This window comes from Mesoplodon mirus (genome assembly GCF_964341445.2).
Source record: "Mesoplodon mirus genome assembly, chromosome: 5".
Lineage (NCBI taxonomy): Eukaryota > Metazoa > Chordata > Mammalia > Artiodactyla > Ziphiidae > Mesoplodon > Mesoplodon mirus.
In genome coordinates, this window is record NC_138980.1 from 146,130,352 (window position 1) to 146,150,431 (window position 20,080).

At 40.3% G+C, this 20,080-nt stretch overlaps 1 protein-coding gene across 1 annotated transcript in view; it reads left to right on the top strand.

The window, feature by feature from the left end:
• Positions 1–13,247: 13,247 nt before the first annotated feature.
• The window catches only part of EMB (embigin), a 42,204-nt gene continuing 35,371 nt past the window's right edge, over positions 13,248–20,080 (top strand). The window contains exon 1 of the mRNA XM_082621948.1: positions 13,248–13,442. Coding sequence (XP_082478074.1) covers positions 13,334–13,442 — 109 coding nt within the window. The 5' untranslated portion in view covers positions 13,248–13,333. The remainder of the gene's footprint in view (positions 13,443–20,080) is intronic.

A 20,080-nucleotide genomic window follows, 5' to 3' on the forward strand; every position in this document is an offset into this window, starting at 1 on the left:
TTGCTGGGGCCAACTCACTCAGACTCACCCCACTGCCCTGGCCTGCCCTGTTAACTTGCTTTGCCAACCATGGGGCCAGCATTTCTAAAATGTTTTTTTCACAGCATTGCCAAGACAATAGAGCTCTTTTCCTTTGCCTAAGGAGCCTGGCTGAGCCACAAACAGATGGAGAATGTAATTCAGCCCCTCAAAGGTCTGAAAGATACAAAGAACCTGCAGTACTTGCTTGGCACCTGGCTCCTCCATTGGACCCCGTGATCTGAGTGAACCTGCTGGTTACTCTTCCGGCTGTCTCTGTGCCAATGATTTTGCTGATGGCTCTATCTGTCCTTTTTATTTCTAATCCATGCAGAAGCCATGAACTGAGATCTATGGTGTTTGGAGTCTAGAAAAAAAGGCTGAGAAACTGCAGTAGACTTTACTTTCTTACACAGACTTTTAAGACTAAGCCTAATCCATCTATATATTGTCTCAAATGTATCCCATCCCACTTTTTTTCAAGTGGAGGCTTTATCTTTTGTACTGATTTATTAGTATTCTTTCAATATTAAGGGTATTAATGTTTTGTAGATGATACACTGTACATATTTTCTCCCAATCTGTATTTCATTTTTCATCATGTAAATGTTTTCTTTTAAATTTTATATAGTTAAAAATTTGTGACTTATTTTGATCTTATTGAATACTTTGGAATTCCTATAGTATTCTGCTGTTAAATATATATATTTGTGGTTGCTAGATACCCATAATTATACAAAGAAAGTTTCCTTCTATTCCATGCTTACTGAAAGTTTTTGGATTGTTATTATTTTAATAGAAAAATGGATGTTGACTTCTTATCAAATACCTTTTGAGCATGTATAGAGATAACTCTATAATTTTCTCCATTAATATAAAATAATAAATTGCATGAATAGTTCCCTAAGGTTGAATTATTCTTTCAAAATATATCCCATTTGACCTTGTGGTGTTATTGCTAAATTGCTATTGTGGTATTATTGGTGGTATTGATAAATATTCAGTGTTTACATTATTAGGCCTACATAATATATTTCACAGCTGATAATTTTAGCGTATTAGGAATATTTTTGTTTTTCCCCTCCTTTTGTTTTTCTCGTGTGTGTGTGTATCTGTTGCTATTTCCCTCCACCACTTATCAGTAGTAGCCTCTAAATACAATTTCCAACAAGGTCAATCACATCAGGTGAACTTAGACATTTCAATTAGTTTCCTGGAAACAACCCTCCTGGAGACCCTCTTTTTCCTGTCTGAGCTGGTTGCACTCTGGGTCTGAAGCACAACAGTCATTCTAGGACACCCCTTTTCCTTCATACTTTGAATTCTTTGTCTTTTTCTGGCTTGGATCTATTGTTTATGGCTCCCATCTTCCTCTTACTTGATTTGTTGCAGAGGCAGGGGGATGAGAGCCCTCAAAAAGTTACACTACTCTAATCTGAGCTGATGGTGCTCTGTGCCGGTGCTCATTTATCATCCTGGGATCTCCCTTCAATGTCATCCTGATGATTTTTGTTCCTGTATCTCCCCCTTTAATTTGATTTACTCTCTTGATTTTGAGGAGTACCTTCTTCAGTAGCTTGCTGAGAAAAAGTATGCATGGGAGATACATTTTTTGAGACAGTTCATACTTTAACATGTGTGTATTTCATTCTCATATTTAACTGACTTTTCAACAGGGTTACAGAATTCTAGGTTGTAAATGTTTTCCTTCAGAATTTTGGAGGTATTTCTCTTCTGTTAAGACCATCAAAACTATTCTATTTTCTGGCCAGTTCCATATCCCTTCCCCCTTCTATGGAACCTATAGAATTTTCTCCTTTTCCACAGTGTTTTGAAATTTTACAGTGATGTGCCTTGGTGTGGGTCTATTTTCATTCATTTGACAAGGAACATGGTGGAACCCTTCAGCCTGCATTTCCTTCAGTTTTAATTTTTGAATTATTTCATTGTTGATTTCCTCCCTTCTGTTTTCTCTGTTCTATCTTTCTGTTATTTGGATGTTGAGCCTCCTGGACTAATCATTTAATATTATCTTTCTTCACTTCTTACAGCTACCTTTGTCCTTCTGCTCCACTTCCTGTGGGATTTTTCTTAACTTTATTTTCCAAAACTTCTTTCATTTAATCTATCATGTTTTAAAATCTGATCGCCTTTTTCTTTCTTAAATGTTCATTTACATAATAACTTGTTCTTTTTTTCATAGATGTAAAATTGTCTCTTAATATGAGGGTTCTTATGATAGTTTTCTATTGAAACTTTTTCTCTGTGTATATTTTTTACTTATAAATGATGTTTCTTCTGTTTTGGTTTCTCTTTCCATATTATATCTTTCCTTGGCTGTTTGGAAATCTTTAGTTGTTTATTTTGTTTAAGATTGTGGGATTAAAATTTTATTTTAATCATTTTGAGTGTATTGGACTTTTTTGACTTTAAACTTCACTTGAAGTTTATCTTAAATAATATGTTTTGAGGGATCCTTGGGCTGGTCATATACACTTGAAAATATTCTTTCAATCTCCTATCTGGAGAGTAAAGGTAATGGCCCATTAGTAAAGGCTTCTCAGTGTTCAGCATACACTATGTGTGTGGACACTGACCCTCCTATCTTCAGTAAAGTACTATGTAGCCAATTATATGGGGGCAGAACCAAACTGTACAGTCACATTGAGCCCTGAGAAGAGCCCCACACTTGATTTGTCTATTGTAATTATCTTGAAATTAGTAATTTTTGAATAATGAACCCAGCAAGTTATGTATCCACTCCTGGGTATCCACACCCTCAAGTCTGCAGATCTAAGGCCAAAGACCGTCAGTTTTATCTTCTCCAGTTTTCTTTAAGGGTGGAAGAAGGGCATTTGCCCAGCAACGTATAATTCAAGTGGGCATCTAGGGATCTGTTTCTAAATTGGAGTTCACAGAATTCTCTAGCACTGCCTTTCATCCTCCTTCCCCCTCCCTCAAAAAGTAGCTGTGCCTAAATCTAGCTTTCCATGGGCACCAAGGTCACAGACTACTAGTAGCTGATTTTGCTCTGCCACCCCGATATGTGGCTAGCTACCCAAATCCAGAATGCCTGCTGATCAGTAATCTTTTATTCCTCCACCACAAAGGCTACTCTCTATTAACCGTGGGGTAGGGTCCTTCCTGTGAATGCTAAACCTCCCTCTGTGTCCAGTAGAGCACCCTGGCCCTAGAATACGTCTCTGTGTGATAAGGGGACATATTGAAGGACCTGTGCATTTCTTTCTGGTGATCATGCACTTTATGCTTTGCCAATAAAATCTGTTTCTTAACCCATTAGAGTGACTTGGTAGCGGCTTCAACAAAACACAGCTCCAAACGGATGCATTTGACACTGTGGGGGAGCAAAATTTGCCACCCCAAAATGTGTCTCTTTGGAATAAGGATTCATTTAGGCTGCTTATTTTTTTTTTTTTTTTTTTTTTTTTTTTTTGCGGTACGCGGGCCTCTCACTGTTGTGGCCTCTCCCGTTGCAGAGCACAGGCTCCGGACGCGCAGGCTCAGCGGCCATGGCTCACAGGCCCAGCCGCTCCGCGGCATGTGGGACCCTCCCAGACCGGGGCACGAACCTGCGTCCCCTGCATCGGCAGGCAGACTCTCAACCACTGCGCCACCAGGGAAGCCCCTAGGCTGCTTATTTTTAAGAAACAGAGGGCTCATAAGTCTTTCTTTTTACCTCCCCCTTAACTGCAGAATGTATATAAAGGGCCTGTTCCCAGAATAGCGTTATCACTAGAGATATCTGCAAAGAATATGGGCTAGGTGTGGTGGGCAGACTCAGCAAGGCCTGCAGATCAGAGTCCACTCTGTTTCCCATTGTGTCTGTTTGGCTCAGAAACCATTTATTTACCAAACATTTGCTTTTTCATCTCCATGTCAGTTGCCTTCCTCCACTTTGAAGTCCCAAACCAGTACCCCCAACAACCTCTTCTGTCTTTAGCTAAGCATGGTATTAAAGATGAGGGTTTTGGCCATTTTGGCTAAGTTACCTAGTTTTCCTGGGTCTCTCCCATGTATAGATGTTCTTAATATTTTGTTTGGTTTTCTCCTGTTAATCTATCTATCTCATGTCAATTTCATTCTTAGACCAGCCAGAAAAATGTAGAGAGGTAGAGAAAAATGTTTTTTTCCTCCCTGACACCACAAAACTAGAAAAAATATAACTTTTGTGACATCTACAATAATAATAGTAAAAACAACAAACGTTCACATATTTTATCATTTGCAATACTGCCAAAACTGTTATTTTCACCTTTATGACACTGGCAGATACATATTATTTTCCTATGTTATGGGAAAAGAAACTGAGTCTTGGAGTGGTTAAGTGATATTCCCAAATTTACAAAAAGATTAAGTGGTACTGCTCAGTCTCAAAACTGCTGTCTCCAAATATCTTCTTAATCAGTGCGAACATGCAAGGCTGTCTCATCCACAGGCTGAGTTTTCTCCTTTTGTATATGGCATCTCCATTTTTGCTAATTTTTTCATTGAGGAAAGCTAATCTTCTTGTCTTCCCCTCTTAGTCAAGAGCTCCTTAAATAATACCTAAGTTTATTAACTAAACACTTTCCTTAGCAACCATTAATCTTCCAGAAAGACTACAAAGCTGCTTTGTATCAGAACACAAATCAGGGTTACGAATGATAGATCGATCGATTGATTTCTTATGCCACATCTTCAAAAAAGAAATTTATAGAGCACCTAACACGTTGTAAAAACTAAGAATATGTTTTCTTGGCAACAGTTTAATGAAAAACAAGAGGATATCACTACAAACGGCCAAATATCTAGTTGCTGAGATCAATCAGTTTTATTTAACTTGTCGATCTTATTTTTTAAAAATTTTAACAAAACAGTTGAAATGTCATGGGAAATAATATATTGGCTCTATTTTGAGATAAAACTCTCTGCAAAAAGTCAAACATTTGGATAAAAATTGAGAATTTGAAAGCAGTTATAGTGTAAAATGTCCTTCCTCGCCATCCCCTCCTTCACCCCTCACTCCTATTGTAAAGGTTGAAATAAAATTTTATGGATCAGGCTTGACATCTTTGATTTTGCTTTTTGTAAATTGCCTTATCTCTAAAATGTGAACATGAACAGGATCTCTTGAGAATCAGTCCAGCTATGAAATCTTCACTTCCATCAGTCTAAATAATCAAATAACTGGGTATATTCAGGTTATTTAATTTTCCTTTCTCATTCATATGTTCAGTTAGCCCTCTTCCCCATAGTTTTAATTAGACATTGTCACTTCCTTGAGCTAGCATGAAATACGAGAAACAGTTAGGAATATTAAACAAATAATAAATGAATAATTCATTTAAATGAGTGGATTACTTTATTGGCCCAAACGCAGAAGCAAAATGAAATTCTAAAATAAAAGATGACTGGATATGACAGGAAGATGAGTCACAACTGTTGTTTATAAATGCATCAAAAAAATCAAACATAAAAAGAGAAAGCAAAAAATACTAGAAGAAATCATAGATACTTTTATATTTTTCTTAAAATAATGAAGGCTTTTTCTAGCTATGACAAAAGCAGAAGTCATTTTTCTTTTTTTCTAAAGACTGGTTAATCTGACTGCATAATACATAATTTTTGGTGATAATGCCAGAAGACAAAAGGCATACTGGGAAAAGTTACCACCAAAAGTGAAATAGACAGTGACAAGTGACCCAAGGAGGCTTGGTTTCTCCTGAGGCCTCTTACCTTGACCTGTAGGTGGCCACCTTCTCTCTGTGTCCTCACATGACCTTTTCTCTGTATGCACATCCTTGGTGTCTCTTCTATAATCTTGGATTATGTCCAAGATTAGTCATGTTAGATTCTGAGCCTACTCATATGACCTTATTTAACCTTAATCACCCCTTTAAAGGCCTATCTCCAAGTACACTCACATTCTAGGGTACTGGGGGGTTAGCACTTCAACATATGAATTTTGGGGGAACACAGTTCAGACAATAACACTTTGTGCCAAGTGATCATAGGGTATCAGGCTTTGGTCTTCCACTCTTCACCTTTATGTTGGGATGCCCAGAATCTCCTCAGTCACAGTGCTGAGTGAGTCCCACAGCAAAAGGTCTGTATACCTTTAAGTCATTTCTAGACTAGGTGGCTAGCAATAACTTGTCTCTATACCAAAGGGACTGCAAAACACAAAATTATATTAGAATAAATCTCTACCAAGTATATCCTTAACTCAACTTCCTTTTAGCAGGACCCCCAAAACAGTCACAGCATGCCATCTGACATGTGGGAAAGTATGACGCAAGAGAAACTGGAGTAGAAATAAATGGTCATATTGAGTAGTTCCAGTTAAAATAGCTTACTTTAGCAAATTTTAGAAAAAATCATATGGAAAGTGAACATATTACTAGTTTCTGTCCCAGAGCCTTAGAATGCATCTGTACAAGTCATGGATCTGACTTCCCCTTCTAACAAGACTTGCCTATTTCTGGAGTTGGATGGAGTGTCTGCATCTGATATGAGTAGAAGGTATATTAAGTTGAAGGAGTATCTGCTTTGGTTTCAGAGAATAAGTATGAAGAAGGGTTGCCTGTCAACAGTGAATAGGACTGGAGCAAATATTTGACTTATTCAGGACTTCTTATATTCTGAAAGCGCTTCTGTATTTGGGGAAATTTTCACATTATGAATCCTACCTCCCCCCACTGAGATCAGAACTCAAATACTAGCCTCTCTTGCAGCTAGCACTCAGGCATGTGCCCTAGCCCTTCACACACCCAGGTGAGTGAGACCAATCAGAGATGAGCCTGGCGGCACTCCTGTTTATGCAGGGTAGCTCTCCCATTTGGCCAGTGTAGGTGGCAGCAGGAACTGCAAGAGCAAGTTCCTGACACACAGGCAGAATCAGTGATGGAGGCAGTAGTGGATGTGGGGCGCTGAGTCTCTGGCATTTCATGTTTGATGGAGGAGGCATCAGTGGTATCCATATCAGACCAGTATACTGCATGGATCTTGGTGTTCCTGGAAGTTTATCCTTGAGTTTGTTTCTTCAACAGCCCCAAGTAGGACCTAATAAACTTTAAGAGGTTATTCTTCTGGTTAAACTAGCCAGACTGAATTTGTTGTTTGCAATGTTTGTACATCACATTTTAACAAATAAAAAATACACATCCCATGGGCTTCCCTGGTGGCTCAGTGGTTGAGAGTCCGCCTGCTGATGCAGGGGACACGGGTTCATGCCCCGGTCCGGGAGGATCCCAGATGCCGCGGAGCGGCTGGGCCAGTGAGCCATGGCCGCTGAGCCTGCGCGTCCGGAGCCTGTGTTCCGCAACGGGAGAGGCCACAGCAGTGAGAGGCCTGTGTACCGCAAAAAAAAAAAAAAAAAACGCATCCGGACTTACAACTTCTTATAAAGAAGTACAAATTAAATTGTAAATACTTGCCGTTTTTCAACTGTCAGATTGGCAAAGATCAAGGATTTGATTTCTTGGCATTAATACAGGGAAACAGGCCCTTTCATCGTTGGTGAGAATGTAAACTAATAATTTTGAAGAAAAACAATGGTACAGTATCTATCAAAGTTTAAAACACAAATATCTTTTGATGAGGAAATATTATTTCCATGATTGTATTCTACACGTATACCCTTGTAGGAACCACTAAAGAAATGTACAATGATATTAATTTTTAAGCTGCTTGTAAATGGAAGTATTTAAAACAATATAAATGCAGTCAAGTGAGACCTGGTAAATACATAGTTGGACATTCACAGAATGGAATGATATTTAGCTGTTGAAAGGGGAAAGCTCTATACAGAGGAAATAGATATATTGTCAAAGTAGAAAAGTTAGGCACGGAATGCCGCCATCCATGTGAAAAGGCATAGGCGTACAGAAACATTTTGCATAGATTTGGAATATCCCTGAAGAAGGCAGCACAGATAACTATCATCTCTGGGGAGGGAGTCTGGGTGAGGGACATGCCAAGAGATGGTTACTTTTCAGAGAGTATCTGTAGATTTTGAGTTTCATTCTTTAATTCATCTCTGTGACAACTGTGTGCTGCTTACTCTGGCACATGGGCCTGGGACATGAAGGTAAATCAGACACTGTTTCAGCATTTAGGGAGCTAAATGACATAACTACACAGATGATTATAGCATAATGCATTAAGAGTTGGGATAGGTGTGTACACAAGATGCTGTGGAAGCCAGAGAAGAAGCTCTTGAAGTGGCACAAAGAGAACTTTCTGGAGAAAAGGGCACGCAGAAATTGAAGTGATAATTGGCAGTGGAGCTATAGGCAAAGCTATTCCAAGCATTAAAAAAAAAAAAGAAAAGAAAAGAAAAAGAAAATAATCAGAGGTAAAGTCAGTGAGGCACACAAAACAGTCAACTGTGGGGGAATTCTAAGTATTTCAGGATGAGTATAGTTTGGGTGGGGGAAGATGTCGAAAGGTAAATTAAATAATTATTTAAGGTCCTTAGATATTGGATATTATCCTCACAGAAAAGGTGAGTAACTAAAGCTAGGAGGTGGAAGGAGAATCCTGTGTGGAGACAGAATGGGAGTTCCAAGGCAAAGTGCAAGGCTTTTAATTTAAACTAAGGAAGTACTGGAACAGATAGGAATGCATTCAACTGCTATGAACCAAAGAGTGCTGTAACCAGTAGTTATTATTTGATACAGGTCTGGAGGGAGGCATCTCAGGGCTGGTGCAGTAACTCAGAGATGTACCAAGGACCCAGGTTTCTTTCTTCTTTCTTCTCTGCTATTCTTGGAAAAGTTGCCTGGTCACCACATCATTGCAAAGTTGCCACCGCTGATACCGGTATCATGGTTATATTCAAGGCAGGAAGAAAGAGGCAAAGGGATGGGGCAAAAAGCCTTCTCTACTTAAAGCTTTTCTCTCTTTGATGAGGGAAGCCATTCACAGCAGACTTGCTCTTGTATTTCATCAGCTATGTTCCCCTTAGACACACCATTGCTAAGGGGAATGAGATCTTACTCATGGTTTTAGACCAATTATGATTTATCTCCTAGCATGTAGTAGAGGACTTCCATCCCTGAGATCAAAGGATCTCCATATATTGCTTAAATAATTTAGCAATTATTAAATATATATACATATGTGTATATAGTATATATATACATGCACGTCTATACATGTAATACCCATGTATATATACACACATGTATGTGCATATATATATATATATATATACACACACCTATATATCAATATATCTATATTTTCTTTTTCTTCCTTCCAGAGAAGGAGAGCAAATGACTGTCAGATGGTCATAGGTCCCAATTTAGAAATGGTATAAACTTCTGAGTAGCTTTGGAACTTTTTCATCTAATTCTTAATATCCAGAGACAACTAAAGTGGTTTCTTTTTCCTTCCATATCCATTCCTGACCTCGTTCAAGTATAGGATCATTTTTTTACAATGTAACTAGAATCACATCTGATGGGCTGCCCTGTATTAGTTTATTACCACCAACTTAGTGATTTAACACAAATTTATGATCTCATAATTTCCATGGGTCAGAACAGACAGGCACAGTTAATTGCATCCTATGCTCAGGGTCTCACCAGGCTGCAAAGTGTTGACTGGGGCTGTGATGTCATCTGAGGCTTGGGGCTTCTTCCAAGCTCACTGGTTGTTGGCAGAATTCAGTTCCCTGGGGTTGTAGGACTGATATGCTCAGCTCCTGGAGGATGCCCCTCTCCACGGGCAGTTAGTTCACAATGCGGCTGTTTGCTTTTTCCAGACAAGCATGAGGGTATCTGCCTCACTAGGAATGTCTCCCTCCAGCCTGCTGAAATAGAGTCTTATCAAATGTAACCTAATCAAAATAGTGACTACCCCAACATGTTCACAAACCTGCCCACATTCCAGTATCACCCCATGTGACCAGGTGTCAAGAATCTTGGGAGGGCCACTGAAGAATTTTGCCTACCATTATCTCATGACTTGGATTTGTATTCTACTAATGGGCAGTAGAAAATTCTCACCTTTATTTTTAGTACTTTACATATTACTGTCTGATATAATGCTTTTTTCTAATAAAATTTTAAAATTAAATATTATTTTCAGTAGGAACTAACCCACTCCACATTCCCATTCTCATTTTCACAGTTTCCCAGGATCATGTCATACACTTTTCACTCAATAATAGCTTAAGGAAAAAAAAAAAAAAGAAAGATTTTATAGCATTATTTTACTATAGAAAAAGGGAAAACAGAGTTTTAGGAAAAACAGAAGAAGAAAAGAGATGTTTTGCCTGTACTGAAAAGAGTTGTAATGTAGTCAGGAAAGAAGATATAATCACATAAGTTGAATACCAATAAAACATTTAAATGGGGGTTGAAACCAACAATGAAGGTCAAGTCACAAGGCTATAAATTGTTAACTGTCAAATTAATCCTAGGGAGATTCAGAGGAGAGTGGTTGGATAATTTTTTTTTTTTTTTTTTTTTTTTTGTGCAATACGTGGTCCTCTCACTGTTGTGGCCTCTCCCATTGCGGAGCACAGGCTCCGGATGCGCAGGCTCAGCGGCCATGGCTCACAGGCCCAGCCGCTCCGCGGCATGTGAGATCTTCCCGGACCGGGGCATGAACCCGTGTCCCCTGAATCAGCAGGCGGACTCTCAACCACCACGCCACCAGGGAAGCCGTTGGATAATTTATTGTGGTGACACAAGCTACCCTTAACTTTAGTGTCTTAAAACAATAGTGTTCTTACATCTCACAATTGTGTGGGCCAGGAGTACAGGCAGGGCTCAGCTGGGCAATTCTTCTGCTTCAAGGAGCATCACGTGGCACTCAGCAGGCCTTGTCTCAGGCTCCAAGAAGGGTCCCTCACAAAACTAGCACACCTTACTGCCCCTCAGCCCCTCCTTCTACATGGCACCTCATCCTTCTAGGCCCCCCCCATGTAGTCTGGGCTTCTCACAGCACGGTGATCTCAAGGTAGTCATACTTCTTTCCTGGCAGCTGTCTTGTAAGAACAAGAAGGAAGGAAATGGACGCTCTTGTGGTCTGGATCCGGAAATTCACACAGTGTTACTTCAGCCATATTCAATATGTCAACAGGAGTCACCCAGCTCAAGGGGAGGAAATACAGGACTCTCTTTCTTCTTCAACATACCTCATGATGAGGACAGTGTCAAAGCAGATGTGGCCATATTTAATTCACCATGGAGGGAAAGGTCAATCTGGACCAGAAAGATCAGAAAAAGCCGTACATGGAAGGTAGTATATAAATTGGTTTTAAAGGATACGGATCATTTGAAAAAACTGGACTGGGGATAAGGCTAAAAAATATTAAATATATAAATATAAACCAGTACTAATGGGGACAACTTTCAAAATGCTTAGCAAAACAAGAATTATATTTCTTCCTCAATTTATTTTGCTCTAACAGCAAAAAGAGAAGTAGAAACTAGCCTCAACCTGGCAAGTCACTTTTTCCTGTTCATAAACACATTGATCTGACTGGGAAGATAATTTTTCCTTAAATGAGGTCAGCTTATTTGAAGAAAGGTGAATTTGAGCTTAAGGATTTTATTGGAGTAATTGGGGAAGGTCAGTCAGAGTCCAGTTTGTTTTGAGAAGTGCTTAACTGTTAAAACTCTCCAAAGACATAGGGAAATGCTTGTAGTTAGTCTTGAGACAAGATGCAGGGCAGCAAGACAGGGGTGTGACTTAGCGACCAGTGATCAGGCAGTTTGGGTTTAGCAAGTCCGCTCAAGGTCTTAAGAGGGTCATGATGTAAAATGTTTAGCCCTTCAGGGTCTCTCATAAGGCTCTGTTCAGAAAGGTTTAATCATTATAGCCATAATTTTCTGACTGAGACGAGGCTTTCCTTAGATTTGTAGTTCATAGATAAATAGCTCTCTAGATGTATGTGTGTGTGTGTGTGTGTGTGTGTGTACGTGCGCGCGTGCATGCAGGCACTCCTTGCAGTACAAGAAATGAACACAGTGCCTGGCACTTGGTGGAAATTTAATATTGCTTAACGAACTGTAATATTCACGTTCTCTCGATACAAATTTAAATAATCTACATTTTCCCTCAAAGTCTTGCCTATGTAATATTAAACTGGAAACAGGAATATTTTAAAAATACACACCAATTAAAAATCATTCCTGTATGAGGTGAGCATAGCTCTTGTCTTGCACTTCAATTTTCAAAATTCGTATCTAACATTTTCTTTCAATCCTTTTTTTTGACACTGATATATTTTGAATTTAATGACTATCAAACCTGACATTGCAAAGACAAAGGCAGAGGGAACAAACTCATGAGAAATACTTTAAAAATATATCTTTTAATGTGTTGTAACAGCCTGGAGAATTATCACATCTTACTACTCCTTTATGTGGTAATTAGATTCCTCCTGCCCTCTCCGATAAAGCAGTAGCTTTTAGCTGTTTTATTTTATTTGGTCGGGAGCACTGAAAAATTCCAAGCTACAGTAAGTAAGGGATAACATTATCTTAAACGGTGTTGGAGTTTGACAAAGGTCTACAGGCTTGTGCATTTTACACAGTTATCTACTTTCCATAGTTTTGTTTCTTGAGCTCTAAGTGGCTTCTCGGAAACTGCTAGGTTAAGCAAACAAAAGAAAAAGGAAAACAGACTGCGGGACTCTTGAGACTCTGAAACTGTAATCTAGAGCGAACCGGTTAAGCCTTCAGAGAACGGAGAGGAGGCTGTGTGCGATTGGTAGGCAGAGCAAAGACAGATTAGTCCAGGATGCGGGGCAGCTGGAGAGCGCCTTCCACTAGCGCACACATAAGCCTTCTTAACCCAGAATGGCCGGGGGAGCTGAAACGCGTTCCCATCCTCTGTCCCACTAAAGTAAATAAGTGAACCCTGCTTCAGATGAACTGCAAAGGATAGTCTGCAGATATATCCATAGATATTAGGAGTTTCGACCTCTCTCCCAGGAGATGGGCTAGGCGCCACCCGCCAGCGTCTTTAGCTATCTCCCTCCCTGACCTGCTGGGGCGGAGAGGAGGCGGGGGAGGATGCGGCGCGGGGGTGGCCACCGCACATCCGGGCGCTCCTGCAGCCGGCCGCGGGCTGCATAATTGATGGAGGGCCGGGCGCAGTTCTGGGTGTGCTGCTAGCGCAGTGAGAGTGTCTAAGGGGAGGAGGTCAGGGCGGCCGGCCCCTCCCACTCCGCCTTTTCTCGAGTGTCCTGCCCCCGGGCCTGGCAGCGGGCAGCGGGCCGCCGGCGAGTGTGCGCAGCGACTCCGGGCACCGACGGCGGTGGGTACGCGAGGACCGCGGCGGACCTGCTGGCGCCATGCGCTCCCTCCCCAGCCTGCGGGGGCCCCGGACGCCGCCCCTGCCGCTGCTCCTCCTGTGCCTCCTCGCCCCGGTGCGCCGGAGCTCGGAGGACGGCCGTACCCCAGGTGTGATGGTTGCTGGGCCAAGGAGGGGGCGGAGAGCGCGCGGGGATGCCGGCGACCGCGGGTGGGGAACGGCGTCCTCTTCCGCCCGCTTGCCACGCTAGGGTTATCTAAACTGGCCGAGAGGCCGGTGCGGTTCGGGCTTCTCCGCTGGAACGAACAGCGCCCTACGAGACGGGGTCGTGGGTAGTAGGGCAGTGTCTGGGGGTTCCTAGGAAAAGGGCGTGAGGGTGCGGGCAGGAGCAAGGCAGCGACTTGGCCTCTGCTAAAGTGGCAGGATTTCTGAAAGCCACATTTCCCAAGGCCCTTCACTTAAATCGATGGTGAGTCTTAAATATCCCCTCCTCCCTTCCTGGCAGGTGGGTTGGCTTTGATGATGTTTTTTAGAGCTGAGCTGAAATAACACAACAACAAAACAAAGCCCCACGACTTAAGGATAATGTGTGTATCTTCTTTTCTACCTTGGTCTTTGAAAACAAAGACCATGGGTTTTTCTTTGTTTGTATTTGTGGTTGTATTATTAAGACACTGAAAGAGGGATTTTGGTGCAAAGCATCAGGGAAACCAACACCAGATTTGCCATTTTAGCTTCACCTGTTTATAATTACTTTTTATGGTCAAAGTATTCCATCTAACGTACTTTCTAATGCAAGTTCCTGTGTTATAAATTTCAAAGTATTAGCGGCTAATTAGGATAACAGACCACCTCCAAGTTTGCAAATATTGCCCATCAGTGACTAAAATCAGGATATTATTCTACACAAGGTTTCGAACCTTTAATAGGAATTCATTTTTTATGAGCTTATAGCATGTAGATTTTTTGTAACATACTTTGAAGATGGAAAGATAATCAAATAATAAGATTACTCATTTTTTAATCAATGTCCTTTAACAGGCCTAGCTGTTAACAACTTGGACAAAACATCTTGGGTTGCCTCAGTTTCTAAATTTCCTCACCCCGCTTTGCAGCCACCTTTCTGTTTTTCATTCACACCACTTATAAAGAATGGTCAGGGATGTTTTCTACACCCTGGGCTGTCCCTGATTCACCTATCATTCACCTGAGGGTACTGCACTTCTGAGGACCAACGCATTCTAGGTGTGTCCTAGAACTTTGGTTCTCGACTTGGCTGTATGTTGGAATTACCAGCGAGCATCAAAAATGCTGATACTGGATCCTGCCCTCAAAAATTCTGATTCAGTTGGCCTGGGATTCAGCCTACACGTGAGGAGTTTTAAAAGCTCCCATGTGATTTTTTTTTTTTTTTTTCCTTCGGTACGCCGGCCTCTCACCGCTGCGGCCTCTCCCGCTGCGGAGCACAGGCTCCAGACGCACAGGCCCAGCGGCCATGGCTCACGGGCCCAGCCGCTCCGCGGCATGTGGGATCCTGACGGACCGGGGCACAAACCCGCGTCTCCTGCATCGGCAGGCAGACTCTCAACCACTGCGCCACCAGGGAAGCCCTCCCATATGATTTAAATCATATGATCCTAAGCAGGTTGAAAACCACTGCTTTGAAATGATATGGCCTAGAGAGTGCACTGCTGGATACGTATTCCATTGGTATCAGGGAGTCAGGTTTAAATTGACACTTAGAGCAGACTTCCAAAGAGAAAAGTAGGAAACAAATGAAGGTGGAATAAATTAACAAATAAAGTTTTAAATAAATAGAATGATGTGTATATGTACGGCAGATGTCTCTGTGTGTATGTAGCACAAGTCCTGTCCTTTAAGCTCCACTTAAGCTAAAATTATGGAAGAATGTGACATATAAAAGGCGTGAAGTTAACATTTCAAGGCAGAATTAAAACCTTGAATTCTGTGAGGCAGCCTCATCTCACTTTATAGATACGGTATCCATCTCGGTGAGGTTCAGTTTCCTCCTTGCTAAAGACCATTGTGAAGTTTACTGGCTATTTTTTACCTAGGTGCTCTTGAACTACTTGGAAGTAGGTGTTCTATAAACCTAAGATTTGGGGCCAAATTTTAAAAATAAAAATGCTTATCATTTTTTATCATAAATGTATCATATTTACTATGTAACAACTGTGTGCCAGGCATTGCACCATATAGTTTATAGCTCTATGGGTTAGTTTTTATTATCCCTGACTTTCAGATGAGGAAATTGGAATTTAGAGAGGCTGAATAGTTGCCTAAGTACAAATAATTAAGCAGTAGAGCAGTTCAGTTTAAGCAGTTCAGTTTGATTCCAAATACTGTGTTCTTAAACTCAGTTGTCTCTCTGAGAGGCGTCGGTATGTTTATGAAAGTTTGGAATCACTGACAGAGAGCAGAGTGTGTGGATACAAATGGTAGATTTGGGCTGTAGGGCTTGCTGACTCAGTTTGAGTCCTGGAATAAAGTTGGCACAAGGACTCACCTTAACTCTTTGAGGCTGTTTTAATTAAATAAGAAACGTAGAATATCTTTATGAAGGAGAAATATTACATAAATGGGAATATTTAAAAATCATTATTATTACTCTTATGGGGGAACAAATCGAAGGAAAGGGTCATGCTTATCTTTTGAAAAATGTTTGCAGGGGAGTCGTTTGAGATGATCATTTTTAACTTCTAAAGGATGTTGCTTATATGCTTCCTTGATCAATGCCCCCTTCCTTTCTAGAGACACACAGAGCAACTGCCCGGTAGTAAATATTTGTTGGAACAAATATTCGAGCACCTATATATGCCTTACATTGTTAGTCTATATCTAAGCAGAAAACTTTAGCAGTTTTTACCTTTCATGGCATTTAAACTTTAAAGGAACAGATTGGATATAAGCCTGTCTTTAATAGGGTTGTATCTGAGGCATCAAAATTTTGACCCTAAATTACCATCACATTTGAAATTACATTATATACACATTTGTTAAGAATTAGTTCATCTGGCTCTTCCTCATCCTGGTCTTTTATCCCCACCTCTCATCCCCATCTCCTTCCCTTCCTTCTGGGAATGAGTCCTGTAGTCATTAGGTGGGGAAATGCGGAAGCGTCTCCCCTGTTGAAGGGACCCAGATGGTTTCAGATCAGGTAATTAGAAGCTGAGCCCAGTCAGGATGGCATCCAGGTAGGAGGGCAGCCCCGTGTAGAGTGTTAGAGCCGAAGGCACATGAGGTGGCCGTTTCTGCAGAAGGGTGGTCTGGCGAGAGGCCTCAGCGCTGAGCAGAATGACAAGGGCTTCTACGCAGCTATGGCATGCAGGTCTGATCCTGATCACAGGATGGAGGTAAAGCATGCAGGAGCAGACAGTGCAGGATGCTGGGCCTAAGTGGGTGAGGAAGACATCTCTTTGGGGCCAATGGGAGATTAGTTATATATGGGGGGATTGATCAAATAAGTAAAGCTGGTGAGGATAATAGAATCTAGGTTTTTCTCTAGAGAAGAAGGAAATAAACAGGGAAAACAAATGAACCTTGTGGTGTTGGACTGCAATTGGCAGCATTAGCGTGAATTCATGACTTTAAATATCTATCTATCTCTATCCATGTTTTATGTCTATATATATCTATATAAATAGATGCATAAATATAAACATGTATGTGTAAATATATGTATAATGCATATATGTGTTATATATATTTACAGGTGATCCCTGAACACAAAGGTTAATCTATGTATAATTTATAGTCAGCCTTCTGTATCAGTGCATCTGAGAATTGAACCAACCATGGACCATGCAGTAACGTAGTATTTACTCTTGAAAAAATATGCGTATAAGTGGACCCTTGAAGTTCAAACCCTCATTGTTCAAGGGCCAACTGTATATATGTATGTATATTATACCCATTATATATATGTTGTGTGTGTATATGAATATGTACACATGTATTCTTAGGTCTGCCCACTGTGATGGAGCAGTGATGAACATACTTAGCACCCAAATCTTGATTCTAAATACTTTTTTTTTTTTTTTTTTTACTAATAATAACTTGGATTTTTATAGAAATGGCTGATATCAGGACTGGAGTGGGGAAAGGATAGGATAAGCCTGGAACATCTTATGCCAGAAAGCAGTGAAGTGTTCAAAGAATAATGGGTAATGTCAAAAGGATACAGAAGCCAAAGTGAAGGGGGTACGAATGGACAAACAGAGTATGAAAGTAAATAATAATACTAATGGACTAGTATCCATATGCACTGAATAGTGTCCATTGAATTATGTAGGTATTCATGAGTACATACTGAACTTAATTAATTAAATGAGTCAATTGAAAGTTTGATGAGGCACAAAATATTATATAGTTTCAAAGTAACTTCCCACAAAATTGGCATTAATGAAAAGGGAGAAAGAATAACTTTTAAGTGGAGAAGCCTGGCAGACACCACTTTAATCAAATGATCAGAGTGTAAATCAGTAAAGAAAGAAATAAAATTGTGTGTCATCTGATAGGATGCAGTGAGAAGAACACAACATCTCCTCTGTGATTTTCCTGCCAAAGATGCCTACTCTGAATCTAATCGTATTACAACTAAACTATCCTGGAACTTTCATAAGCATCAAGGTCATAAAAGTCAGGAGAGACTAAAGCTGTTTAGAGTGAAGAGAATAGAGGGACATGGCTCATGGCAGCTCATGTGATCCTGAGCTGAAACCTTTGACTAAAAAAGTACACTATAAAGACTTTTGTTGAAACTTAGATAAGATGTGGGATGAGATGATAGTGCATAAATGCTAATTTCCTGATTTTAACAGCAGTACTGGGGTGAAGTGGGCTATGTCCTTTGTAGGAAATAATGTAATGTTTCTGAGGTCGAATGGGTCATCAGGTGAACAACTTGTTCCCCAGTGGTTCAGGGGAAACATTCTTTACCCTGTACATAAAACTTTTCTGTTAGTTTGAGATTGCTTGAAAAGCAAAAAGAATTTCAACTCTGAGAAAGCTTGAATTAACAGACAAACCACAAGGATAGCTGAGAAATAGTCATCAGTTTATGTAATTAGGTACGGTTTTCCAAAGGAGTATTTGCCCTCAAACAGAGACAGACTGTAAGTGTTGAGGCTTTCTGTCCTAGATTGTAATCTTTTCAAGTTACTTTTGTATAGCTGGCCTCACATATTTCACAATATTAGGTGAACCTCGGAAATAAACAACTTAGGACACACACATTGACATAGAAGGAAAAAAACCTCACAATAGTTTACTAAAAATAAACTCTCCTAATAAAACATAGTCACTATTCATGCACAACAAAATATCTCAAATAATATATTGTTAGTATAGAAATAATAGATGTTATCTTTAAAAATGGTGTTTCTCTTTTAACTGAAAATAATATTTTTCTGGTATTTTTAAAGTTATTGTGGTCATATCATTACTAATGTATCCCTACTCTCAAGATAGAATCTTTTTACTATTGCCTTATAATTATATAGTTCTGAGACCCTGAAAGGGAATTTAGATGTCTCATCTGATTGATCTTGAAGCCCAGAGTGCTTTTGTGATGTAGCCAAGAGCCTGGAGCTAGCTAACACCTGTAACTGGTTTCCTAGTTTGCATTTTAAAACTCCATCCAGCACTTGGTGCCTCTTTGGAAAAGGTCCTCAAAATAGGAAGGGCTGCAAATGTTCATGCTTTAAAATATCTGCACCTAAACCACGTAAAACAGGACCTCAGGGCTATAGGGCCATTTGAAGATTTTTAAAAATCATCACTTTGAGGAATGAGGGTTGAAGATGTACCTGTTTTGAAATCAGGATTTCTCAACTTTGGCATTATTGACATTTTGGGCTGGATAATTCTCTGCTATGGGGGGCTGTGCTGTAGAATGCTTAGCAGCCTCACTGGCCTCTACCTTTGTAGTGGGTGAATTGTGTCACCCCCCCAAAAGATGTTCAAGTCCTGACCCTTGGTATCTGTGAAAGTGACCTTATTTGAGAGTAGGGTCTTTGCAGATGTAATCAAGGTAAAATGAGGTCATGTTACATGAGGTCATGTTACATGAGGACATGTTACATTAGGATAGACCCTTAACCCAATGGCTGTGTCTTTATGAAAGAAGTGAGAGGGAGATTTGGATCTAGAGACACAGACACACAGAGGGAAGATGGATGTGTAAAGATGGAGCCAGAGATCGGAGTGATGCATCTACAAACCAGGGAATGCCAAGGATTGCTGGCAACCACCAGAAGCTAGGAAGAGGCAGGAACAAATCTTACGGAGCACCTTTAGAGGGAGCAAGGCCCTGCACCTTGATTTCAGGCTTCTAGCCTCTAGAACTCTGAGAGAATAAACTTTTGTTGTTTTAAGTCACCGTATTTGCAGTAATTTGGTATGGCAACACCACAAAACTAATATAACCTACCAGGTACAAGTAGTAACCTCCAAGTTGTGATAACCTGAATGTCTCCAGACACTGTTAAATATCCCCTGGGCAGGGTGCAGGGAAGAAATCACCTCTAGTTGAGAACCATTAAACAAAATCTAAGTCCTATCAAAGAATAACCTAGTGGGTGAAACATTTAAAAAACCCACAGTCTCTAGAAAGAGCAGAAATCCTAGTTTTATTTGGCATAAGTTTCACTGTTAAAATATCTTAATGACCCAGGTGGCGCTAGTTTGAAACATTAGTTTCCACACTGCCCTTCAAAATATATTTTATTGCAAAAATCATATTTTAAAGAAAAGGTCAATTTATTTG